Here is a 27,368-nt window from a genome sequence, read left to right on the forward strand (position 1 = left end):
GTTTGACATTTGCTAGTGAAATGCCTCTTTAGTTTTGTTCTTCTCCTTTGGGCTTAGGCCCACTTTCTAATAAAAAATAAAAAATCAATACAATTAGTAATAATATTTTTTTTTTTGCTATGGTAGGTTATTAAAGCTATATTTATAGTAATTAAATGGTGATAATATTATTATGTCACCCATGATATACTCCCTCTGTTTTTTATTATAAGTCGTTTTTGAAACAAAAATTATATTTAAATATAAGTCGCTTTACAATTCCAATAAATAATTAATGCTACTTTTTCTATTATATCCTTAAATATTTATTACTCTCTCTCCTTTCAATTATATAAATTTATCTTCTATATGTCATTAATGAAGGATAATTTTGTAAAAACTTTCATAATTTCTCATTTTCATACAACAATTATTATTTTTCTTAAACTGTGTGAAAAGTCTAAAACGACATATAATAAAAAACGAAGGGGAGTATTAGTATGGTCCTAAATCTTAATTGTGTTTTTAAGGAATATAAATAAAAAAGTCTTGTGTAAAAAAATATTAAAAAATCTTATATTCATTTTTGTTTCTAACATTATTCATTTTAATTTAAATAGATTAAGACAATTAAAAGTTTAAGTAGATCATCTAAGAAAGAAAATATTGTTTCATCTTATTCTAAAATGATTTGTATACTATTATATATATATTGGTTAGTTTTTTTAAAATTTAAATAAAAATTAAATTAAATAAATTTTTATAAAATATTATTTTAGATATTCTTCCTTTTACTATGACATTTTTTAACTATCAAAATTTTGAAAAAAAATTATATTTCAAACTATTAAAAAGAAATTTATTGCAAATTGTTTTTGAGATATATATATATATATATATATATATATATATATATATATATATATTTTTAAATAGTATGTGATTTGGATTATGTAATTTTTTTATTATTTAATATTTAAATGATTAAATGTCAAAATTTTAATTATAATAATTAAGTTAAAAATAAATTTTAGTCTTTTTTATAAATTAAAAAATAATTTTGATATTTAATAATTTTTCAGTGATGCACAATTGAAAAGTGATTTTTTATTTATTTTTTAAATAATTTTAAATTTAAGTAATTTTTAAAATTTTGATATTTTAAATGCTTTAGTAATAGAATCAAAGAACTTTTATATCATTCTATTTTTTAACTTTTTTTTTATAATATTTCTTCTAAATTGTTTTGTTGTCTCTTTTAAGGAAAAAGTTTGGGTGACTTTGGATAACGGTGACTTTGTAACTTTCACTCCTATGTCTCTCTAAAACTATCATTCTCTCTGTAATACCCGATTTAATTATCATTTGATGTCATTAATTAATTTTGGTGAGAACATTTGTAGATACAAGTATACTAGCACCTTATTTATTTGTTTTATGAGAAAAAGGGATAAATAAAGTTCATAAGGGTATTCTTGTCATTACACCATTAATGTCAAATTAAGGGTTTGTTTGGGTGGTATCTCACTCTCTCATTTGAAGCAAAACCAGATTTTGTGTAGAGAGAAAGAAGAAACGTGAAACAAGAGGAAAGAAGAGAAAACTCTATTTTTGTGTTCAAGCTCAACTCTCCATCTCACTTGCATGCACCAAGAGATTGATCAAAACTTGAATCCTCATCACCATCAACCTGTCAAAGGCAACTTCTCCATCATCATCAAGGTGAGTCTGAATAGATAGAGACTTGGGGTTTTGGGGAAATGTATGAAATTGGAGTTTATGGGATTTTATGAGAAATTCTAGTTGTATGTTGATAATATATGTTCATTCATGTCAAATTCTAACATATGTATGTATAAACATGATTTAAAATGTTGTGATATGTTGGGATTGATTTGGAGTGAAGTTGGATTGGAGTTTGAAACTTTAAAATGCAGATTTTTGGGGTCTGTCAGTCATGGTTACATGGTTGATGTAGCCGGTTACATGTGTGAAAAAGGGTAAAACACACTTTTGGGGTCATGTAACCCGTTACATGATTCATGGAACCGGTTACATCAATGTTTGGGCTGTTTTTCAAAAACATAGGGAGACTCACTGAGATTTAGTAATCTCACCCCATTCCAATTATTATTTTTCAGGCGGTTCGAGGTAGAACAAGGACAAGGGTAAGATAACTTAGTCTTGCGGAGATGTTTCTTGGTGATGTTTCATTTCTTTTGTATCTTCTAGCTTTTGTATTTTGGGATTATGTATTAGTACACATGGGATCCTATGTTTTTGGCCATGATGTTTCGGCTTTTGTAATTCTGTACTGATACTTATCCAGTTCTGCTGCTTACGTATGATTTTCATGTACCGTTATAATGCCATATACGTATTATCCTAAGATGTTACACCCTCTCTAAAAATGTTATATTTTAATTATTTGTTATTCTATTAAATTGTCCAAAGTTACAAAGTTATACAACCTTAAAGTCATGGAATCCATTCCCCTCTTTTAATCAGACTTCTAGAATTAGAATGACTTATTGTCTTTGCCCCTATATTAATAACTTAAAGAATTAATTGGCAATATCTATCTAATTAAAGAAATATATTTATTAAAATTGTAATTTATTCTAATGTGATGCACAGGTTACCCACTAGTAGTCCAAAAAACCACATGATGAATTTCACACAGTTTAAGAAAAATAATAATTGTTGTATGAAAATGAGAAATTATGAAAGTTTTTACAAAATTATCCTTCATTAATGACATATGGAAGATAAATTTATATAATTGAAAGGAGAGAGAATAATAAATATTTAAGGATATAATAGGAAAAATAGCATTAATGACTTATATTTAAATACAATTTTTTTTCCAAAACGACTTATAATAAAAAAACGGAGGGAGTAGATTTTAGTAAAAAAGTGTATGATAGTATTGACTGTTCAGATTCCAATTTGCAATTATTCACTAATTTGCTTTATGTTTTGTGAATTTCGCCAACTCTTTGTAAATAATCACGTACAGATATAGACTTTTTTTACTTTCTAAACTTTATATGTATGTTAAAAATAGAATAAAAATATATTTGACATCAAATTTTTAATGTCTAAATATTCTTTCTCAATTTCCAAATTAAAAAGTCTAATCGATTTTGCTAAATATAAATGTGTTGACTTTTATTTATAAGGCTTAATTGCAACTTTAGTCCCCCTATTTTGTCTTTTTCTTGATTTTGATCCCTCTATTTTAAAAACCACTATTTTAGTCCCCTTTTTAAGTTTTTTGTGCAATTTCCGTCCCCCTGGTTTGCTTTTTTCTGCAAAATTAGTCCCTATTGTTGTCCCTTTTTCAACATAAAACTCAAAAGGGGGACCAAAATCGTGGTTTTAAAAATAGGAGGACCAAAATCGAAAAAAAGATAAAATAGGGGGACCAAAGTTGCAATTAAGCCTATTTATAATAAATATTTAATTAATTAATTACATACAAAAAAAGATAAATTAAATTAAGTAAATAACTAATATAATTCACAGTTAATTAAATGAATCAATCATAATTTTTAAATTAACTATCTATTCAATTAAATTAAACCGAGTTTTACGCATGATTAAAAGAGGAGGTTAAAAAAGTGAGAGGTACATGAAGCATTTTCTTTTTTATTTAACAATTTGGAGCTTCAACCACAGCAGAGGAAACGAAACGCACTAATAACCGTATCGTACCACATTTTAAGTTGCACTATTTCGTTTCCTCTCGGCAACTCGCTCGCTCAATCACAGCACTGAGTCACGTAACAAACTCTTTCGCGCTTCCGTAGTCTTCAAGGTTTCCCGCAAACGACGTCGTTTTCTCACTCTCACACTTCACTCTACTTCTAGGTTTTCATCTCGCTTCATTCCTCGCTTTATCGTTACTATTCTTATCGTTGCTTTTTTTTTTTCGTCAATTGTTACTATTAATCACTGCATTGCGATTCTCATAATCAACTTTTCAATTTTGAGGAATTTTTTATTTTCGTTCTTTTCGTAGTTAGGGGTAAGGTGTAGTCTTCGCTGGACTATACCACATTTTCTTCTAGTGGTTATAGCATGAATGTTATTTGGATGTAGAATGGGAGGTTGAGTGATGGTGAATGAGATTCTTGTGAGGTTTCAGAGGTGTTAGATGTAGACACATTTTGTGTATTTGATGGGGGGTTTTAGAAAACCGTCGCGTAAAGGCTTTCGCGATTTTTGTCGGTATAGCTGTCGCGACACTGATTGCGGTTGTCGGATGTGAATTAACTACAATTTGTTCTTTAATATAAAAATGGTGATAACGGTATTAGTATCGGCACCTGGCGAAACTGTTTTGTCGTGGCCGTTTTCGTAGTTGCAGACCATTTTTTAAAACCATGTGGGACATGATTGGTGTTATTTATGGTTGTATCAGGACTGATTGAGGAGTGGGTTGAGGTGGTGAAATAGTAGAAGTATTAGGAGGGTTGATGGTGGTAGAGAGAGGTGAAGTTGGATCTGGTGATATATTTGTGGAGAATGGAAAACTAGGAGAGTGTACTATAGGAGTAGGTTTGTTGGATGTGGCTGAGATAGAGGGGATAGTTTGATAAGGGGATCTAATTTCATTGAATAATACATCTTTGGAGATGTAAATTCTGCCACTGGGTGCTAGACATTCATATCCCTTGTGATGAGATGAGTACCCTATAAATACACGTTCTTGTGAGTGAAAGTTGAATTTAAGAGAGGAATAAGGTCCGAGATGAGGGTAGTACGTAGTAGGAATTCCCAAAGGCCTAGAGAGACTTGTAATTTGGAACTTGTTGATACCGCATGAAATAGGGAGGCTTTATGTCTAGTAAAGGGGTGGGCATTGTGTTGATAAGATAGGTGGCAGTCATGCAAGCATGATCCCAGAACTTCAAGGGTAGACTTGTTCGAGCAAGTAAAGCAAGGTCAGTTTCAAAACATGCCTATGTTTGTGCTCAACTAAGCCTGCGTGCTATGCCTTTGGTGTTGAATAGTAGAGTAGTTAAAGTTGTGAACTCTCCCTCTCCATCAGTCTGAACTGACTTGACTTTAGGTCCTAAATTGGACCTCTATTGCAGTGCTTAAGTGTGTGGAGGTGATATAACACATCAGATTTCAGTTTAAGAAGGAAAGCCCAAGTAAACTTAGGACATGCATCAACACAGGTTAGCAAATATTTGGACCCTATAATAGAAGTCATAGGTGCAGGAACCCCACACATAAGCAAGCAGTAAATCAAAGGGATTAGAGTAAGTAGAATTTGATAAACTACTAGGTAATTTGTGGACATTTCCAAACAACGTGGACTACATAAATCCAAAGTGAATTTGTGTGGAACATTAACATTGCACAAATTTAAAATTGTTTTGAGAACCTCATGGTGAGAATGCCCTAGCCTATTATGCCACATAGTATATAAGGAAGACTCTAAGGTAGAAGCCTTATTAGGTAAAAACTGTCTTGCGAGAGTGTTGATGGTTGCACTTGAGGTAGGAGTGGCTGGAAGGGAGCCAAAGGAGTACAGACCATCTTTATTCACCATGCCTTGAAGAACAACTTCAAAAGAGGCATGTGATTTGACAAGACATTTGTCACTGTGGAACTCAAAGAACACATTATTGTCCATGGCAAACTTACTAACAGAGATTAGATTTTTTGTGGTAGCAGACACCAACAATAAATTTTTAATCGTGAGTGTAGTGTGTGCCTTGTGTGGAGAACTGAACTGAGCAGATCCAATAGAGAGAATTGGCAAACTTTGGCCACTTACAAGGAGAATTTAATCTGTACCAGGAAGGGACGAGCTCTTTGAAAGATAGTCAGCATTGTTTGTCACATGATGTGTGGCACTTGAAGGATACCAGCTCTGACTGTTAGCTGTGAAGATGCTACTGGCTTCATTCCCTGTGCCAGTGAGAAACACCTAAGGTTGATGAGCTTGCCTTGGTGAAAACCCTGGTGGAGGTCCACGTGAGGCGTGTGTGATCCATTGATTGGATTAGAGCTTTGCTGAGTTGATGTGTTTGTCCACTGGTTCCGATTTGGTGATGGAAGTTTTTGCCATTGATTTTGAGCTGGATTATTCCCCTGATCCTGATCTGAGTAGCTCCACTGATTTGGAGTAGGCATCATAGTTGAATGCTTGTGATAGCACACACTAGCATCATGCCCTGTTTTGTAGCATATTTGACTATGAACCTTGAAACGACCTCCAAACCTGCCTCCTATGCCACGATTGAAACCTCTGCCACCTCTGAATGCACGATTCCCATTGAATTGAAGAACAGATTCAAATGAAGGTACAGTATTAACATTGAGGATGAAGTTTAAAGCCTGTACTACATTGATGGATAAAGGTTCAGTGAGGATAGACTTCTTTGCAAGTTCCAGTTTTGCCTCATTAGACAAAAGCACTGATTCAGCTTCAATGATAAGGCACGGAGTGGTACGATACTAGATAATAGAGGCTAAAGCATTAAATTCATCAGGTAAGCCATCTAAGATAGCTTCCAGTTGATTACAATGTGAAATCAAATCATCATTTGATTAAAAGATATCAACAATCCTTTTAATTCGCGCAAGGTAATCAACAACAAATTTCTCACTTTTTATGATGGACTTCAAATCAGAGCGCAATTGGTGTGATTTCGCGTTCGTATGTGCGAAGATGTACTTGTGGATCTCATCCCAGTTACGTATGCAGGATTCTCTGCATCATTGCTTCGATCTTCTTCTATGAGATAGCGTGGAGGTACAACAAGATTCACAAGTAAGCGCTGAAGTTTATGAGTTCGAGTTATGCCTTCGATTTGTTGCTTCCACGAGAGAATATTGTTCTCATCAAGCTTCAGCGTGACATGTTGAGCAAAGGTTTTGAAAATATTTGTCGTGTTGGAGGTTAGGGATGAAGATGATGCACACTCAGTGTTGGTAGAGGTTTCTTCATACGCCATGGAAAAGGATTGAACTTAAGCTCTTGATACCACGATAGAAAGAGAGAAAGAGAAGAAGAGAGTGAGAGAGTTTGTTTTCGTTGTAACTGAACTTAAGCTCTTGATATCAAATCTGAAGTTAGTTACAGAGAGACAGAGAGAGAGAAACTGAGCTTATATAGTTCAGATAGACTGTGTTGACTCAACATACTCAGTTACATAATTAGTTACACATTGTAACAAGCAGCTATTATACTCCTATTCTATTACCTCTAATATTATCATCTTTATCTTTGTTGTTGGGAAGAAAAATACATTTACAAGCTTAGCTTACTGATCATTTTTTGTAGAGGTTTTTGTAGTAAATCTAATTTCTATTTTACTGAACTTATGCAGATGAGCATGATCATTACTCTTAAAAAAGATAGGAAACCTATATGTCACATAGAGTGTCTTCATCCACCGGCTGACTTATATGGATTGTATACTTACTGGAGAACCTTTTATGTTATTAAAAGTAGTTTATGACGAGACTAACAAGTTTTTTAGTGTGATCTATTTACTAATGAATATGTTGACCTACCTTTTTTTGCAGGCCACGAGAGTTGAGTATAGATTCATTTGTTTCAAGGGGAAATATATCGGATATTTCTGCTTTGCCACAGTTTTCAGTAGCACCTGCTCCAAAGTGTACACGTGACAAGAATGAGTGGGGAAGGTTTTCGACTTACATGCACAAGCAAGACGTGGTATGACATGTTATTTATTTGATTACTTATGTTATGATGTTGGAGTTAATTTAAGTCTTCTAGATTACTCATGTATATTAGGACCAATTGTTCTTTCAAGTAGGAGACAGAAGTTCTGTTATGCCTTTTTATAGCGTCTAATGATATACTTATATTATGATGTCGTGGCAGTTCTTATGACAATTTTTTATTTATTTGATTGTTTGGTATCGTTTTCCTCATGTGTTCCAGCCAGATTCTTGTTGTTAGTGAGACACGGGTGCAAATATGTTTTTGGTATTTAGTGATCTAGAGAAAATACAGATTTCTAATGTGTTTTATGCACAGGTTTTTCAGGTAGTGGTATGCCCTTGTTTGCTAGTTAAATTACAATATGCTAGTCTGGCTGTGTACTTCTGTATGTATATATTATTATAAAGTAAATTTTTAAAAATTATGGCCAGCTGTATTCTCATTTACATGGTGCTGTAACTATTAAATTTAAAAAAAAAAAAAATTATGTGCCAGTTTTCCTAATTGTGTTAATTGTCTATTCTCATCCATGATTAACAATAGAGTAAAACTAGTACTTTTTCCCTCTGTGTTCTTTTGAATGGTTGAACCAGAATCATTATGACTCTGTTTTTCAGGTTGCTATTGCAAGCTTTGAGCAGTGCAAGTTATACCTTTTGCCTCCACCGAAAGCATCTATATCATGCTCAGTTAATGTTGCATATCAAATAGGCAGCACATGTACTGTAGATACCCGTCCAAGAGATTGTGAATCAGGTTTTCATTCTTATTTTATAACTAGTCGATGCCAAATGCTATGAAAACATTACAAACAAAATGTTTTGCACGCAAAAAATGAATTAGCTTGAATCTAAAATCTAAATAGTTTATGGACATTCTTTTTGTAACCTTGGGATAGAAATTGAAATTTATTTATGCATGAAAAAGAAGCCTGTGAAAATATTTATCTAAGCTTGGCCTTTGCTTGGCCTTTGCCTCATCTGTGGAGTTAAATAATTATAGTAGATGCTTCCTTAACAGGTTCACACTTAGCTGAGGAAGATGGTGGACACAATACTATCATGGCAAGAGGTCCACCAAATGGTGGAGATGCCTCTTCCTCACTTCCAAAGTTTCCCCCCGCGGAAGATCGCGCACATCATTTTACATCTGAAACCTGTGGCGGAATTCAATCACATGCGATGAAGGAAAGACTTCCTGAGAGAAATTTCATACGAGCAGACCCAAGTTACCTGAAAACTCTTGGCCAGGCTCACTCTGGATGGATCTTTGGTGGAATAGCTGAGCTTGTTGATAATTCACGGGATGCCAAAGCAACTAAGTAGGTTTATGTTTTTTTTTTCTGCCACTGTTGTCTTGTTTTTGTCCTTCTTGGCAAACTTTCCATCAATAATATATATTTTACTCTAGTGTTTCTAACCTTTTTAGAATTTTTCTTGGTATAGCCTTTTTGGTTTGATATTGATCATTTTAAGGAATATTAATAATTTATCAATCTTCAGCACCTCTAAGAAATATGGATAAACCTCATTTACAATCTATTTCATTATAAAAGAATCATATAATTCAAAAAGATAAATTTCATATATAGAAATTTTTAAACATAAAATACCAATTTATTTGAAATGTAGTAAATGTGGGTGATTGAATGTAGTAAATGTAGGAGTAGCATATATAGAGTTTCCCATTCTTATCTTTGTAACTAGACTATCTATTTAAAAAGATACATGTTATTTCTTTGATGTTGATGCAACAGGATTGATATTTTTGTTGATATGATAAAGATGAAGAAATCTGGGAACGATGTACCCATGCTGTCAGTAATTGATGATGGGCACGGGATGAACCATGACGAGATTATGAGAATGGTATCTTTTGGGCACAAAAAATCTGACTATGACGACAAGGACCAAATTGGTAGATTTGGTGTTGGATTCAAGGTAGTTTTCTTACCGCTCTCTTTTTTCTTTCGCCCAAGTGTTTTTTTAATTTCATTTTGGCCTTTTGGTACACAATATTTGTCTAAATGGCTTTTATTTTCTATGTTGTGTTTAATCAGTGTAGTTTTTGTGGGCTACCACTGATGCATATTCAAATAGTTGAAAGGAGTTGTTTGGTCTTGCATTTGATTCGTGTTTTTCTTTTCTGTTGCATTTGCTCCCCAATTTTAAGAGTTTATATTCTCTTTAGTTATATAGTTTATTATTCCCTCTAGTCTCAATTGTAAACAAAAATATTCATATTCTTTGCTCTCAAATATAAGCAATCTTCAACTACCTTCACAGTATTTACTGCTATTATTTCCTTAATACCCTTCAGTAGTGCTAGGAGACAATTGAAAGGAGATTAGTCAATAATAAATATCATAAAAGGTTTTTTATTTTATTTTTTATTTTGTGAATATGCTTAATTTTTTTATGAGATCAAGGAGATTATCTGCTTTTAAGTGAATTGTGTGAATTTTTGGTAGACTAGAGGAGTATTTTTTATTGTCGATTAATCTTTTATAAGAAGAAAATACGATTCATTAGGTGTTGTTTAGCTTGCTTAGTTATTTTGCACCGAGAGTTTTTCTTACCTTTACCAGCGATAGTTTGTCACGATGATTGTTATTATCGATAATTGAATATGAGATTGAGTTTCAATAAAAGAAATTGAGACTGAATTTGATGCCGAGTTTCTAGAGATATTACTATCATCTTCCAAACTGAATGTGATATGAATTGTGACAAGCTCCTGAAGAAATGTACCAAATCTTCCAAACCATGCTATAGGGCTTGGGACAGGCATTTCGCAGCAGCGTTATGGGGGAGGATATGTCAGTGGTCTATAGCTAGGGCCATTGAGACAAACTTGCCAGTAAAGATTAATTAACTCTTAGCCTTGTGAATTTCTAATGAGAAATGTAAATCAGAACCTTTTGATGATAGGTATTCGATATGATATCTACAACTATTTCTTACCTATAACCTACTTTAATTATTAATTATATCGAAAAAACATTTACAAGGAAGGAGAAAATAGACAGTTTGTCTCAATTCTCAACATTGACTAAAGCACTGGTTAATGTTAGATTGTTTTTCCTTAATGTATTTTGATTTTGGATTTCTGATGTTACAAGGAAGACATATAATATACTCGTAAGATTTAAATCATGATATTGTTTTATTCAGTATTGTTAAAAGACTGGTATAGCGCCGCTATACCGCTATTATGTATCGGTGTTTGCAGAGTAGTGAGTTTTAGCACTGGCCAAACATTTAAAACAGAAAATTACTAAACCTAAAATGATGGCCAATTCTTAAAAAAAATAAGTACAAAAACCTGAAAATGTGGGTAGTCATTATTTTTGGGAAGAGGAGAATAATTAGATATTTTTATCTTTTATCACTAATTAGAACTGCCAGTTGTTAGTTATTTTGGACTAGTTAGATTGAGTTTTAAGCCACTTTTGATTTCTGTTTTTGGCTTTCTACAGCAGTGAATGCAACTATGCATCATGCTTTATTAGTTGCCTGAAATATTGAGATTTTGAGTTTTACGTCGGTTACTATTTTAATTTATATTTTTGAAGCTTTTATTTGTGTGCAACATGCTTTATTTTATAGACAATTACTTATATTTCAACCGCTTTGCGGCTTCCTCTATTTACCTATTACGTCATCCGCTATTTCTCATATCGGATTTTTGAAAATATGCTATTTTTCACAATCAGCTATTAGTAGTATTGTATTGCATTAGAAGAAATACAAATTATAATCTAGCTTTGATCACACCTGTATCTTATTGCTGCAGTGAAATTTTGACTTTTTATTCATTGTTATTCCCCCTACAATAATAGACAGGAGCAATGAGGCTTGGCAAAGATGTTCTTGTTCTAACCCAGACTGCTAATTCCAGATCTATAGCTTTTCTTTCACAATCATTGAATGAAGGCAAGGATGTACGTTAAACAATCTGTATTTTCTTTTAATTATACTGAAGACAATAGTGATGGCACTTTAAAAACTAATGATGATTGACTTCACTATTCTATGTTGATACTATTGTTTTAATATTTGTTGCAGAATATAGAGATTCCCATCGTTAGTTACTGCCGGCAAGGACAACAAATGGAAGTTGACACAAAAGCGCAATCACATAATTTGGCAAAATACAACTTAAAAGCTATTAAGGAGTTCTCACCGTTTAATAAGTATCTTATTGGTGAAAAGGCAGCCTTGTTTTGTGGTGGTACGGGAACCCAAATATATATATGGAACTTGGATGAATGGGGGTCAGGGTGTTGCCTAGAGTGGCATGACGGATTGGAAGGTGGGAGTTCTTTTCATCAAGGTGATATTTTCATCTGCAGCAGAAGGAGTCGTTCTCGTCTAGGCCAACTTAATCAAAAGGTTTGGCATCTCTTTTGCTTTTATGAGATTATCATCAACTGAAAAACTAAACATGCTTTTTTTCATATTTCTTGTGGCTTCAGGTTCCTTTGGATTACTCTTTACGAGCTTATTTGGAGGTCATCTTCTTAGTTCCACGAATGAAGATATGTGTTCAAAGGAAACTGGTAATTCCATTCTTGCAAGTTCTAAGTATTCAATGGAACCAAGATGATTTTTTTGTTTGTTTTTTGTTTACCTTCAATCTCTCATTCTAATTGTTTGTTTTATCTTTGCTTAGGTTAAAAGTCAACCGCTAGCAAATTTCCTCACTAAGACGGTTATTGTAAGTGGTGAGATATTGAGAAGGCCAGTTGAATTGACTCTAGGATTTAGCCAATTAGAATGGGATCAAGCAAACTGTGGAGTATTTCTGTATTGGCATGGTCGCTTAATTGAGGTAAGGATTTAGTCTCGTGGTGTATATTTGAAGCTATTAAAGGGCTCGGAATCCATTGAACAAAGCGTGAACAAATAAAACGTGCCCTTTTTTTATTTACTCGTGTTCTTCCCCCATCCCCCACTTTTATAACATAAAGATCAAAATTCAAATGTTTATTTATGTCTTTTCTACCAAAGTTTGCTTAAGATCCAGGCTGTTTGATGAGTGAAATTTGTGAGATTGAAACTGAATCTGTTATGAATGATGGATACAATACATATTCAATTGGATCTGGGCACCGTCATATCTCTCACACTTGCATTCCAAATGCATCCTTCCAAGGTCTTGGGTGAGCTGAGTGCTGTTCTGAAAGTATTGGCTGCACTGAAGTGCCCCGCAGTTTGCTTAATAATTTGTTATTCATCAATCTTTGGTGTATTAATGTGCGGGCAAAATTAAAAAGACTGATGATTTTCCAAAAGAGGAGTGTCATGAACACTCTCTCTTCCCAACATTCAATCGAATACTTGCTCTCTTATTTGATGAAATCAATATGGAAGTGTTTTTTTTTTGGTCAAGTAGCCTAGTGGTGGAATTCACCATTTAAAGGTGAACAAGTAGGATGTTGCGGGTTCGAATCTGCCCCTACGCATGATGTCCCTGCACAGTTATTGACTGAGCTGACTTAATGGAACATGTGGACGTGTTTTATTTATAGCCGTTTTAGATTGTTAAGTTAGTTATAAATGTTAGTTAACTGTTATTTCTGTTACTTGTGATCCAAGTATTTCCCTATGTATAAATACTCATCAAATCAATAATAAATCAATAATATTAGTAAGCTGATCTTACATTCTTCATTCACTATTATTAGATATGGGTGATGGGTCCTACATAAAGTAGTAGTATATGTGAAAACTGAATATTATATATTTTGGTATGAATAATGTACAAATATTAATCTCTTTATAAAGACTATGCTATTCTAATCTAGGTTGTTAATCTCAAATAGCGGCGCTACGCGCCGGTCCTCCCAAATGCTATAGTGGCATAGCGGATAGCGGGATGACCGCTATTGTGAGCTTTTAAAAATCAAGGTAAATATTTAATATGAAAACATAAATACTAAAATAGGTTCCAACAACATACATAATGACTTAAAAACAAAAGTTGCAACATACATATACCAAAAGTTGCAACATAGATAAACCAAACATAATGACTCAAATTAGGAATGTACTCAAAATGACTAAATCAAATTCTAAACGTAAACAAAATGACTAGATCACATCAATCTCATCTTCACTTCAGAAGGAGAACTCGCTGTGAAGAGCAAAAGTGGAAGTGTGATATAAAAACAGGGGAGAAGGAGAACGGCTGCTGATTTGAGTGAAGAGAGAGAATGTAAATGACATAATGTCTCACTTTTAGCTTTTATATTAGTGAAATAAAAGAGAAAAATTCAAATTTTCTTTTAAAATAAATTCAAAATTACAGTATTGACCTCATCTTCACAATAGCGGTTTGTAAAGCGTTATTGCGCCGCTATTCCACCGCTACGCCTCCACAAATCGCGGCCGCTATTTCCGCTATTTCATATAGCGGTTAGCAGCCCAAAAGCGTCGCGGCGAGGTCCTCTACCGCTACGCTACACCGCTATAGCGCGCTATTGACAACCTAGATTCTAATAAGCCTATTTAATGGACAAGGTCCGAATACAAGTTGTCACTAACAATACAACAACAATAACAACCACCAAGTTTTATCCCACTAAATGGGATCGACTACATAGATCAAACGATGCCATAATATTCTATCAAAAACCATGTTTCTATCCAACTCATTAATCTCGAGATCTCTATACCATATGGTTTGACTCCCCTCCATCAGATCTATTCTTCTTTCTACAGAATCGTCAAATCTTTTCTCTACACGTTCAAACCCACCGAAACCTAGTTTCCACCATCATTTCTACATGTTCTACCCCAACTACTCTCTTTAATGTTGTCATTTTTAGTTCTATCTCGTGTAGTCTTACCAAACATCCAACACTACATCCTCATCTCTGCTACGTTTTATTTATTTTTGTGTTGGTTCTTTACGACTCAACATTCTTTTTCATACAACCTCACATGTCTTAGGTCGTCTAATAAAAATTTTCCTTCAGTTTGAGCGGTACTCTAGTATCACATAAAACACCTGAGGCCCTTCTCCATTTCAATCACCCAACTTGAATTCGATGGTTTGTCTCATTCTATTTCTCTGTTGTTTTGTACTATGGACACAAGATATTTAAAATTGCGTAATATGTGGTATGATATGATCTCGAAACTTTCACCTATATGATAGAAACGCTTAACCTTTTACTAAAATTACATTCTATCTACAATAATCCACATAGTTTTCACCTCATAAAAGAGTGAGTGCTATAGTGAGTGCTGAAAGGAAAGTGTTTCTAGCACTCCTCTTCCCTATATTTTTTTAAGGACCTCTAGTAAGATTAATATGTAGCAAGCTTTATGTGTATTACCTATTTTCTCCAACTTGAGGGCTACTGATAGATAGGAAAACTTGAATCTGAATATTTCACAATATTCATACGGGATTTAGAGATGTATATAATAAACACATATATGTGAAGCAAAGAGAAACACGATCCCGTGATATCAGAATCTTATCAATAAGCCTAGGCTATCTATTGAAACTATTTAAGCCTGATAGTGGGGAATGAAATAACAGTGTAATCTCTAATAAATACATTAATATTTACAATTGACAGAATAAAACTATGGTAATTATACCGAGTTTTGTATTCAGGAATAACAGTAATTAGGATAATCAAAAGTTCTTGTGTTTATTCCTTGTTTTCTGTATGTTATATCTATAGCTCCATTTTGTAGTTTAGACCCATGGATTTAGTCATGCGCCTCTCATTCCTTTTCTCTTAGCATCTTGATTGGTTTCCTAATTTAACTCAAATCAGGAATCTAGTTTAAGTATAGACCTAGGGTTAGGTGTGATTCAATTGCATTCTATAACAGCCTCCTATTGTGAATTATACCCAATGGCGATTTCTCGTATTTCACCAATGAGATACATTCTAAATTAATATCTCGAATAGTATGAGCTGACCATTCCAAATTTTGTTTGATCTCAACAATTTGGAATCAGTAATGTATTATAGAAATGGTAATTTGTTATCAAATATTGTGATCTATACCCGCCTTCCTCAGCGAATTATTACAATAATGATCTCTCCTATTTCACTTATGAATCACGCCGTGATAAATTATCAATGGCTGTGATAGACACTAGCTATGGTGACACTTTCTTTTGGATATCCTAAATTTTCATGTGGTTAAAAGGTCTGAAATGTTAAATTTGGACAATTTCTAGTTTTTGCTGTTTGTAATTGCCTGGTGGGAAATTTTCGCTGACAATAATTCCAATGAGTCTTTCTATCCTTGGTTGTATGCAACACACCAACAGACTCTTTTGGTTGATGATGATTCTATCACTGTTCATCTACATACATCTCTGACATCACTGGGTTGGCTTTTCAGCCATATTTTTTGCGTATAATATTTTCCTAGAGAGTTTATTTTTAACAAACTTAAATTAAAACTCAGTTAGCTTTAGCTTACAGCAGTGTTAAACTATTTCATACAATTGATTTTCATATTTCTTGTTTTGTTTCCTGTCTTAATTAAGGTTTTGGGTCTAGTAACCGCCATGGTTAGTTTCTTCATTTAATTAGAATCAGGAGTCCACTCATTGAAGAAACTAAGAGTTGGTGCTTTGTCTTTTTGTATTAAATTGTAACATAAAGTGTTCATGATTTTTCTCTATCCTCCTTATTTAAACTTTTATAATTTTCATAACATTTTTTCCTAACTTTTGTAGGCTTACAAGAGGGTTGGTGGCATGATTCATAATGCAGATGTGGGTCGGGGTGTAATTGGTGTCATGGATGTGACCAATTTAATCGTATGTACCCTCTGATTGCATTAATACAAATACTATATTTTGGAATTGATTTACATGTATTAACCATTTGGAGCCTTTGAGAAAATAATGTGTTTGCTTGGATATTTTTATTAATCTGTGCTGCTTAGGTCTAGAAATGTATTTGTTGATTTCACAATCTGCCCAAATGATATGATATGATGTGCCTCTGTTATACACAACTGCAGTGGGTTAATTAATAGAGTAGTTTACAATATATGCTATTTCCTTTATCTTTCTATTCTGTTATGCTGAGCTGTCAGCTTGTTATGATGAGCTGTCAGTTTGTTACATTCCTCACAGCTATTCTGTTAGGATAACATGGCTATATATAGTAGCCCCTTGTATCATTGTTTAATTAGATACTACAATGAGAGTTTCTTTCAATTCTTTCTCTTATACCTAATTCTATCATGGTATCTAGAGCTTAAGTTTTTTTTCGATCCATGGAACCTTTATTCCCTTCCTCTCAGGTGAAGCTTTCTCACCTAATTTCTGTTAAGCTTGACGACAAGAATTTCAAACAGTGGAAGCAGCAGATTGATGGCGTCGTCCGTGGCCATCGTCTTCAACGCTTTGTTACTGTTCCGGTGATTCCGCCACCGTCTCCCTCAGATCCTGCATCTCACAGTGCGTTTCTTGAGTGGGAGCAACAGGATGCTCTCATCTGCACCTGGCTTCTCTCTACCATCTCCGATGCTCTTCTTCCTAAGCTCGTTGAATGCAAGCACGCGTGGCAGGTTTGGACAGAAGTTCATCGCTACTTTGATGTTCTTCTCTCCACCAAGGCTCGTCAACTCCGTTCAGAACTCCGACGCCTTACGAAGGGTTCACTAACGATTACCGAGCTTATGACGCGTTCACGAGAGATCAGTGAGTCGCTAACCTCCATTGGTGATCCTGTTCCTCTTCGTAACCTAATTGAGATTGTTCTTGATTCGCTACCTGAGGATTATGATTCTATCGTTGCCGCCGTCAATAGCAAAGATGACGTTAGTTCCTTGGAAGAATTGGAGTCTTCCTTGCTTGCTCATGAGTCGCGATTGGAGAAGCATCGCAAAGCTGCGATTGCAGAACCGGCGACGGCGACGGTCAATCTCACTCAGGCAACACCTTCTCCGGCTCCGGTCGCTTCTGATCAAGTCGTCTCGGAGGCGTTTCCTCAAGGAACGAGTCATGTTACCGCTAATGCTGAAAATCACTCCTATGGCGCACGTGGTGGTCGTTCTGGTCGCGGTGGTGGTCGTTTTGGCCGTGGTGGAGGTTTTTTTGGGAAATCCACGTGTCAGATCTGTCACAAACCTGGTCATGATGCTTCAGTATGCTACTATCGTTATGCAAATTCCAGTGGTGCCAGTTATCCACATCAGCGAGCTTCTTTCAATCCGTTCCTTGTGGCTCCTCGTGCTGTTTATCCTGTGCAGCTTGCTTATGCTTCTCCCAGAGCTGCACCTCCCAGATCTTCTGCACCACAGGCCTTTTATGCAGGTACTGAAGCTAGCAGCGCAAACCAGTGGTGGTATCCTGACTCAGGAGCTTCTCATCATGTTACTCCTGATGCCTCTAATGTGTCTGATTCTGCCTCTGTGCCTGGAACTGAACAAGTCTTCATAGGTAACGGCCAAGGTTTGTCCATCAACTCTGTAGGATCTATGTCTTTTCCCTTACCTCACAAACCTCACCTATCTCTCACCCTTAGAAATCTCTTACATGTCCCTCCCATCACAAAAAATCTTATGAGTGTGAGCAAATTTGCTCAAGATAATGCTGTATTTTTTGAATTTCATCCTAAGTTTTGTGTTGTCAAATCTCAGGCTACTTCTGAAGTCTTACTCAGTGGTCTTGTTGGTGCTGATGGCCTCTATAAATTCTCCAATCCTGCTGCTCCTCCGTTGTCCAAGTCTCTTTCCTCTTATAGTTCTAGCTATAGTTATCCTGCAACATACAATTGTAATACTCCCTATAGAACAGATTCTATATCTCATTGTACTGAATCAGTTGAGAATCATACTACAAATCATTTGTCTCCTTGTAATGAATCTTGCAATTATAATGTTACAAGTTCCTTTTTCAATCCTTCTCTAAACTTTGCTACTGCCAGTACTGTTTTATCTTCCTCACACTCTAATAAAGCAACATCTATTGCATCCAATAAATATGTGCTTTGGCATACTAGGCTGGGACACCCCAACCATCATGCTCTTATTGAAATTTTTAAACTGTGTAATCTGTCCATTCCATCTAAACCCCCTGCAGAGTTATGTCATGCTTGCTGCATTGGCAAGTCTCATAGACTTCCTTCTTCCTTATCTACCACATTTTACTCTCATCCCTTTGAGCTGGTTGTGTGTGATCTCTGGGGTCTTGCCCCTATGCAATCTTCCAGTGGTTATACCTACTTCCTAACATGTGTTGATGCCTTCTCTAGGTTTGTTTGGGTTTTTCCTCTCAAACTTAAGTCTGACACCATGGTTCAGTTTCTTCAGTTTAAGAAAATGGTCGAACTTCAGTTCAACTGTCCCATTAAATGTGTCCAAACTGATGGGGGAGGTGAATTTAGGCCTCTTACCTAGGGATGTCAACGGGGCAGATATTGTTCGGAGGATGCTTCTCCACTCCCCGTCCCGCCCCCAAATTTAGTCCCCATCCCCAATCCCCGCCACGGGGGAATATTTCCCTCCATCCCCATCCCCACAGATCCCCACGGATATCCACGGAGATCGAATCTTAAGAAAATTTCTACACTTTTTGATCAAAACTATGACACTAGTATTTTGTTTTTTTTTCCGTATTTTTTAAAACGCATATATTTGCATCTTTATTTTATAAAAAAAATAAAATACATCTTGAATCAATAATAAATAAAAAAAGCAAAAGAACTTGATGTTGCTAATATTTTTTACGAAAAAATAAATAAATAGTAACATAACTTCTTGCTACCGTGCTTCCACTATTTTACTACCACAATACCGATGTCGTCCAGCGCAAGTGGTTGATTATGTGTGACAAATCAATAACTTCTAATGACTCTTCATTTTCTAATACATTGTAAAATTATATAATTATATAATATATAAAATATATAAATTAACATATATCTTCGGAGTCGGGGAATCCACGGGGACGGAGGATACTTTCCCAATCCCCGCCCCAAAGTGTTATCGGGGGAACTTTTCCCTCCATCCCCATCCCCACGGGGAAAAAAATCCCCAACTTCGGATCTCCGCACAGATATTCCCCACAGGGATCCCCAATAACAGATGCAATTGACATCCCTACTCTTACCAAATATCTCACAGATTTGGGGATTGTTCATAGATTTACTTGTCCCTATACACATCACCAAAATGGTCTTGTTGAACGTAAGCACAGGCACATTGTTGAGACTGGTCTCACACTCCTTGCCCAGTCTACTCTTCCCTTAAAATTCTGGGATCATGCCTTTGTCACAGCTGCATATCTCATCAACAGAATTCCTACTCCTACCCTTGATAATGTCTCACCTTATTTCAAACTGCTTCATAAAATCCCTGACTATACTACTCTTAAAGTCTTTGGATGTGCTTGCTATCCTTTTCTTCGTCCCTATAACTCTCATAAGCTTGATTTTAGATCTCAATTGTGTATTTTCCTTGGATACTCTACCTCTCATAAAGGTTATAAATGTCTTGCTTCAGATGGTCGTATTTTTATTTCCAAGGATGTTGTTTTCCATGAAGCAAATTTTCCTTATTCCACCTTATTTTCTCCTTCTAAATCTTTCTCTCTTCCTAATTCAGCATCCTCCTCCTCTCCCTCTCTCAGTTTTCCACCTGTTCCCTCTGCTCCCTCTACCCCTAGTCTTACTTCTTCTTCCTCAAATTCTGCTTTTACTCAGCCTAGCAGTCCCAATGTTCCTCATGTTTCTCCCATGTCTTCTTCCTCTTCCTCTGCTGCTCCCTCTAACAACTCTTCTTCTTCTTCTGGTCAGTAGCCTATCCCTCAACCTCTAACAGCCATTCCCATAACCTCTTCTCCTTCTTCCTCTCCTGCCCTCATTCTCTCTGCTCCAGCTGAAGCTAGTACTCTTTCTCCCTCTTCTTCATATTCCTCTCCTTCAGTTGTACCTTCCCCTAGCCCTAGCCCTATCTCCAATCCTGCTGCCACAGCTTTACCTTCCATTCATCCTCAAAACATCCACCCTATGCAAACTAGAGCCAAAAGAGGAATCACTCTCCCTAGACTTCACCCTACTCTATTATTAGCCCATCTTGAACCTCCATCAGTTGAGCAAGCCTTGGCTGCTCCTAACTGGTTTCAGGCCATGAAGGAAGAACATCAGGCACTGCTGAGAAATCAGACCTGAACTTTGGTGAAAGCTCCTGCTGGAAGGAAGCCTATCGGCTGTAAGTGGGTGTTCAGGACTAAGGAGAATCCTGATGGTTCCATAAACAGGTATAAAGCCAGATTAGTGGCTAAAGGGTTTCATCAAAAGGCTGGTAGTGATTTTCAAGAGACCTTTTCTCCTGTCATTAAACCTGTCACTGTGAAAATTGTCCTTTCTATTGCTGTTACAAACAGGTGGCCATTGCAGCAGATTGATGTTAACAATGCCTTCCTCAATGGCATTCTTGAAGAGGAAGTCTTTATGCAACAGCCCCCTGGTTTTGAAGTTGCTGACAGAACTCTTGTTTGCAAGTTAAATAAGGCTATTTATGGTTTAAAACAGGCTCCTAGGGCCTGGTTTGATAAGCTCAAGAGTGCCTTGGTTCAACTTGGTTTTAAGGCTAGTAGATGTGATCCTAGCTTGTTTTTGCTGCATCAAGGTAAACTTCAGATTCTAATTCCGGTTTATGTTGATGATATCATCATCACGGGTAGTTCTGCTCCTTTTATAGCTTCCTTGATCAAGCATCTCAATGACAGATTCTCTCTCAAACAGCTGGGACAACTTGATTATTTTCTAGGGATTCAAGTGACTCACCTCTCCAATGGTTCTCTTCTCCTATCCCAAACTAAGTACGTCACAGATTTGCTTTCAAGGCTTAATATGTTGAATGCCAATGGCATGCCTACCCCTATGGTCTCTAGTAGTAAATTGTCCAAGGTTGGGTCTACTGCAGTTGATGATCCTACTCAGTTTAGGTCTGTGGTTGGTGCCCTTCAATATGCTACCTTAACTAGGCCAGAGATTTCTTTTTCAGTCAACAAAGTCTGTCAGTTTATGTCCAATCCTTTAGAGGATCATTGGAAGGCTGTTAAAAGAATCTTAAGGTACCTAAGTGGTACTCTACACCATGGTCTTCTTATTCAGCCTGCTCCCATTCAGCAACCAATGCAGTTGCTAGGGTTCTCTGATGCAGACTGGGCATCAGACCCTGATGATAGGAGGTCCACTTCAGGGGCCTGTATATACCTTGGTCCTAATGCTGTTTCTTGGTGGTCCAAGAAGCAACAACTTGTTGCAAGGTCCAGTGCTGAAGCAGAATATCGCAGTATGGCTCAGCTAGCTGCTGAACTCATTTGGATTCAGTCCTTGCTTAAGGAACTCCATTATTCTCCTCAAGTTCCTAAGATTTTGTGTGATAACTTGAGCACTGTTACCTTGGCTCACAATCCTATTCTCCACAACAGGACTAAGCATATGGAGCTTGACATCTTCTTTCTGCGAGAGAAAGTACTCAATAAAAATCTGACTGTTGTTCATGTACCAGCTCAAGACCAATGGGCTGATATTCTCACCAAGCCCCTGTCTGCTGCCAAGTTTGTTCCTCTTCGTTCCAAGCTGCGTGTGTGGGATAAAACTACCTTGGGAAACCTGCCAGCAGCTTCTAAGGGGGACTAATAGAGTAGTTTACAATATATGCTATTTCCTTTATCTTTCTATTCTGTTATGCTGAGCTGTCAACTTGTTATGATGAGCTGTCAGTTTGTTACATTCCTCACAGCTATTCTGTTAGGATAACATGGCTATATATAGTAGCCCCTTGTATCATTGTTTAATTAGATAATACAATGAGAGTTTCTTTCAATTCTTTCTCTTATACCTAATTCTATCATTAATTATTATTAAAATTTGAATATTATGTATGTTAACTGAGACAGGGAAATGTCATAACTTTTGGCTGGAGTAACACTTAAGTTTAGATTGCCTAATTTTTTGTTATTAACTTATTATTCTTTATGTCATATTATAGAACTAGTTTTGCACAAATCAATTGAAACTTGTGAGAAAAAAGTATGTTCTTGATTATGTTTTTTTTTTTTGCTTTTCATTTTGGATATTAATTTTTTGCAACTGGATTTATATGCTTGTAGAATCTGCCGAAATGATACTGTGTAAGTTGGCTTAGTTCTGGATTGTACTTCTGAGAAGGGAATTTATTTTTTTGCATAGAATGTGTCAAGGAATCATCATAAAACTATATTATCAAAATCTTCAATCCAAATGCTTAGTACTTAACTAATAATTATTGCTGTTTTCATCTTCACAACATTTGAAATCCCATACTTTTTGTTCCTATTTGGCATAGGATGATCGGGATGGTCGTGTGTGGGTGCATAATAACAAGCAGGGATTCCAAGATTGTGAAGCATATGCATGTCTTGAGAAGTGGCTTGGGGAAAAAGCAGATGAATACTTGGACACTAATTTTGATTCACTTAATTTGGTATAATTTTTCTTTCGATTCTATCATTTATAAAAGATCGTCAAATTCTGGTTATTTCTTGAGGCTAAAAAAAAGTTTTAAATTGAAGTTTCTTTCTCCATGTGGGCTGTCTGAAGACTAAATAAATGAATTTGATAAGAGTAACTTAATTTAAATTGTGAATGGTTAATGTCCTCCTATTCTTCCTCTACCAGGGAGGTTTGCTGAACTTTACTTTTATTTCTTCCTTAGGACGAGGATAATTGTGTCTACAAACCAGATTGTGAGTGGGTGCAATGTGACAAATGCCGAAAGTGGAGAAGGTTGCCTTCGACCTTTGACAGCCGAGCATTGGATACACAATGGTATGCTAACAAACACTTCAATTCATATATCTGAATAAATTATGACCGACTAATCATTGCTTGACAGTGTTAGCAGTTTTCTCTCTCACACATTCATTTACCTGAAAAATATGTAGAAGTGAGACACATGCCTCATTTTTAAAGCTGATTTTGTGGAGTTGAGTTAGGCCCAACACATATTCTAAAACCTATCAAGGTATAAGAGGAAGGAATGTTAATACAAAGAAAGAATAAAAACTGATAACGATTTCACTATAAGGAAACACCGAGAGATAGTGTTAATTTATAAATATTATTGAAAAATAAACTTCTATTATCATTATTAATTCAATAGTGATACTGTAATATTAGTTACTATTTATTGAAGATATTTATTGAAGATGTGGTATTATGATAACATTGACAATGCATTGCAGCTACGAAGCTGCTCATATATTTGTTAAGAGTCTCACATCGGATATATGATCTGCACTTATGTTTATAAGTGAGAGCAATCTTCCCCTAATAAGTGAGGGCAATTCTAATCTGGTATCTTGAGCTTGTTTCGATTCTCCTTGAACTATTATTGATGGCTTCCGCTAAGCCATACTCTAATTCTATTATGGTATCAAGCGCTTGTCAATTTAGGCCATTCACCATTTATATAAAGGGTTTATGTAGGTTGGCACCCCACACCTTACAAATCGGTTTTGTAGGGATGAGTTAGGCTACACTCCCCTCACATCCAACACTATTGAACTTGGTGCATGGATATAAACGGTAGGTGGCACGAATTGTCGATACATGGGATTTGGTTTTTTCCAATACAGTCCCTTACGCCCAACTCGTGATACCATGATAAAATTAGAATTTGGAATAACTCATCTCTACAAAACTGGCTTATAACGTGAGGGATGTATAAACCTTTAGGCTTTGGGTATTTTCCATTAGTATCTTAGTGTAATGAATCCATAATTTGTACCGTAAAGAAAGAACCCTTCTATTGAAAAAATAGGACAAATAGGAGAGAAAAACTCTCCTCCGCCAGTTTTCCTTTTACAACAAAGCCACTTGCTCTATTCTCCAAAATTTTACAATGCTTAGTGACCTGTTATTAGTATTGTGATTATTACTATTATTATTAGTAGTATTTGTTTTGACCTTCGGTCAGGCCCATTAAACTAGAATGCTCCATATATTGCTTGTATATTATTCATACCGAAATGCAATACATTCAGTTTTCACAGAGAATCACGAACTCTTGTTTGGGAGGGGCTCGGTTCCGCATAAAAACCCTAACGGTCTTGATCGTGACAACTTTGATTGGAACCATTACTTTATGAAATGCTGTCTTATTTATTTTTTTGTATATTGTGCAATATAATTATTCTGTTTTATATATAACCACCATATGCCTATTGTATTTCACTCGAGCAATTCAGGTTATCTTGTATTTTCTCAAGATTTTATATCTAATTAGCAACTCCTTCTATAGGATAAATCAAATGGAACTTGAAACTTTTGGTTTTCAAACATCCCTGCAATCCATTAAATGAAGTTAATCGACCAGCATATATGTTTGTTAAAACTTTTCTATTTCTGTGTTGATATTATTTGTTCCTGTTAGGCTGCTAGTGATACTACTATACGGTAAAAGTAGTTAGTTTTGATGGATGGAGTCTTTGGTCATATTAAGGGAACAAACAACACTAACAACGAAAACTGAGTTCCTACTTGGCCGGGAAACGATGGGATATATAATTACAATTATTACAAATGTGATTCTTTATCAATATGCTATGATTGCATGTATTGTTCATTATTTCATTGTGAACGTTGTCATTTTAGGTTTTGTTATATGGAGCCTTTCAAAGGAAAATGTGCAGATGCTGAACAGAAGGTGAAGCCTGGCATAGTCATTGTTTCTACAAAGCGATCAGGATATGATTCCACGCCGAAAGGTTCTTGTAGTAACAAGGTGGAAGCTGTTTCAGATGCTACTAACACAGGTTACACATTAGATAACTATACTTGTTTGGCTGATTATATATGTTATATTTTTATTAAAGTACTCGAGAGAAATTTAAAAGTGTGCCTTTCAACTCTTTATCTTATTAAAATTTAATTTAGTAAAAAAATATATGCATATTCATAAAAATAAAACAATTGTGTGAACATAGGTATTAGGTAGTTTAAAGTATGATGATGTCGTGGTTGCTAAATATATGCTAGTTGTTTTTATTTCATGATTATGCGTGGCTGTTATTTTGCTAGCGTAATCTTCTGTTTCGCTTCAGAATATAACCTAGCTTCATTCATTTCTAATTCTTGCTATCATCTCAACTTACTTGTAGATGGAAAATTACCCCATTCTGAGGATGTAAAACATCAAGCCTTGAAGCGGTTGAAAAGGGGACCTTCAAAGATATGAAGAATCAAAATCCTCGTCCAAATCGAAAAAGAGATAACCACCCAAGTTAAAACGAATTCCTGAAAGATGTTTTTCTTTTTGGTCTTCATTCTGCACAAATTCAGAGGTTTTGGAAGCCCAAACCAAAGATGTCGCACGGCAATATATTCTCAAAGACCCGCATTAACTCATTTTTTGAGGAATACTTTCTAACATGTTAATATTATAGGCAAAAATTCCCTAAACTTGTCTTTTGAAGAATACTTTCGATTAGATTTGTGATTATCAATATAAGGAGATTTTACTTGCCACCTCCCAAATTATTCTTGGAACTCTCTATTTTTCATTATTTCAGAAATGACTCTAATGAAACGGTTAAAAAAATTTCAGACGAAATTTTTAGTAAAAAGAAAATTTCGAGTAGTTCATATGAAATTTTTGGTACAATTAAAATTTCTGATAATTCATATGAAATTTCTGGTACAATTAAAATTTCCAGTAGTTCATTTGAATTTTCAGTATGGTTAAATTTTTTCTGAAAAATTTCAAATTTACCATTGAGAATCGGAAATTTAGTGGTATACTAAAATTTTCGGTAGTGTATTGATTACGAATGTTTTAACCGAATTTTGTCGACATCTTTGGATGGTTTTTTTGCACCGACAAATTTGTGTGGTCTAGAATGAACTGCCGTTTGTATAAATAGGGGCATATGTTATAGAGAAAGGCATCTCAAAAAAATGTCTCTTCCTCAATTTTTGATTAAGGTGGGAGTGTATTTCAACATAAACAATCCTCCTATTGAATTCAAGCTTTCGGATGGTGCCACGTCTCTCTCCAATTTGTCAGACAAGTTGAATGAATTACTACCTGATACTGTAACATAAGGGTGAGAAAGATCGAGTTTCGTGAATATTGAATTGATAGTAATAGAAGGATAAAATACAACTTGATTGAGTTGAAGACCGACGAAGAAGTCAAGGCCATGTGAAAATCATTTTGTCGTAGGATAACTAAAGGTCCGATCGAGTTGGATGTGCAGATAACAAGACCCGTCGACGACATAATCAAGATGTTGAAACGTCCAAAATCATCTAATAGTACTTAAGCTTTCATGTTTAGTGCTTTTTAATTTATGTTTGTTGTACTATTTTATGTTGTGTTCATCTTTGAATCATGTAATTCCCAAAATATTATGCAATAAATAAGTACGGGGATAAGAAGTCTGTGTCATAAAATATACATATACATAGGCAAAATATAATACAATCAAAATATAATACACCTACATAGGCCCCCCACGTGCTATGTCGGCTATTCTAGAGAATCCTGTAAAAACCTCACCATCCGGATTTAGCAAACCCGTGAGGTTATCTGCAAGAACAACAATCAATTGGAGGCAGTTATCTTGTTCTCCTGCGGGAGGTGGAGGTGGTGGTGGCGGGACGTCGTCTGCTTGTACCCTAGCA

The 27,368-nt window shown here is 35.3% G+C and overlaps 1 protein-coding gene across 2 annotated transcripts; it reads left to right on the top strand.

The window, feature by feature from the left end:
• Positions 1–3,650: 3,650 nt before the first annotated feature.
• LOC131651943 (uncharacterized) lies at positions 3,651–26,301 on the top strand. 2 transcript variants are annotated; one of them, XM_058921672.1, is made up of 15 exons: positions 3,651–3,852; positions 7,332–7,417; positions 7,531–7,684; positions 8,314–8,452; positions 8,717–9,017; positions 9,453–9,636; positions 11,538–11,639; positions 11,764–12,090; positions 12,174–12,257; positions 12,371–12,529; positions 16,415–16,498; positions 23,029–23,166; positions 23,398–23,510; positions 25,338–25,498; positions 25,844–26,301. In XM_058921672.1, exons 2-15 carry the CDS (start codon positions 7,332–7,334, stop codon positions 25,918–25,920), a joined length of 2,109 nt encoding a protein of 702 aa, XP_058777655.1. In that variant the 5' UTR covers positions 3,651–3,852; the 3' UTR covers positions 25,921–26,301. The 2 variants fall into 2 exon arrangements, with proteins under 2 accessions (XP_058777655.1, XP_058777656.1); XM_058921673.1 differs by lacking the exon at positions 7,332–7,417.
• The last annotated feature ends 1,067 nt before the right edge of the window (positions 26,302–27,368 follow it).

Source organism: Vicia villosa, linkage group LG2, assembly GCF_029867415.1.
Source record: "Vicia villosa cultivar HV-30 ecotype Madison, WI linkage group LG2, Vvil1.0, whole genome shotgun sequence".
NCBI classification, from domain to species: domain Eukaryota; kingdom Viridiplantae; phylum Streptophyta; class Magnoliopsida; order Fabales; family Fabaceae; genus Vicia; species Vicia villosa.

Bases quoted from the DNA above. Each gene is read 5' to 3' on its own strand.
- LOC131651943 (XM_058921672.1), top strand. From the start codon at position 7,332: ATGAGCATGATCATTACTCTTAAAAAAGATAGGAAACCTATATGTCAC. The intron at 7,418-7,530 runs GTATACTTACTG...CTTTTTTTGCAG, and splicing joins CCGGCTGACTTATATGGATT to GCCACGAGAGTTGAGTATAG. The intron at 12,530-16,414 runs GTAAGGATTTAG...TAACTTTTGTAG, and splicing joins GGCATGGTCGCTTAATTGAG to GCTTACAAGAGGGTTGGTGG.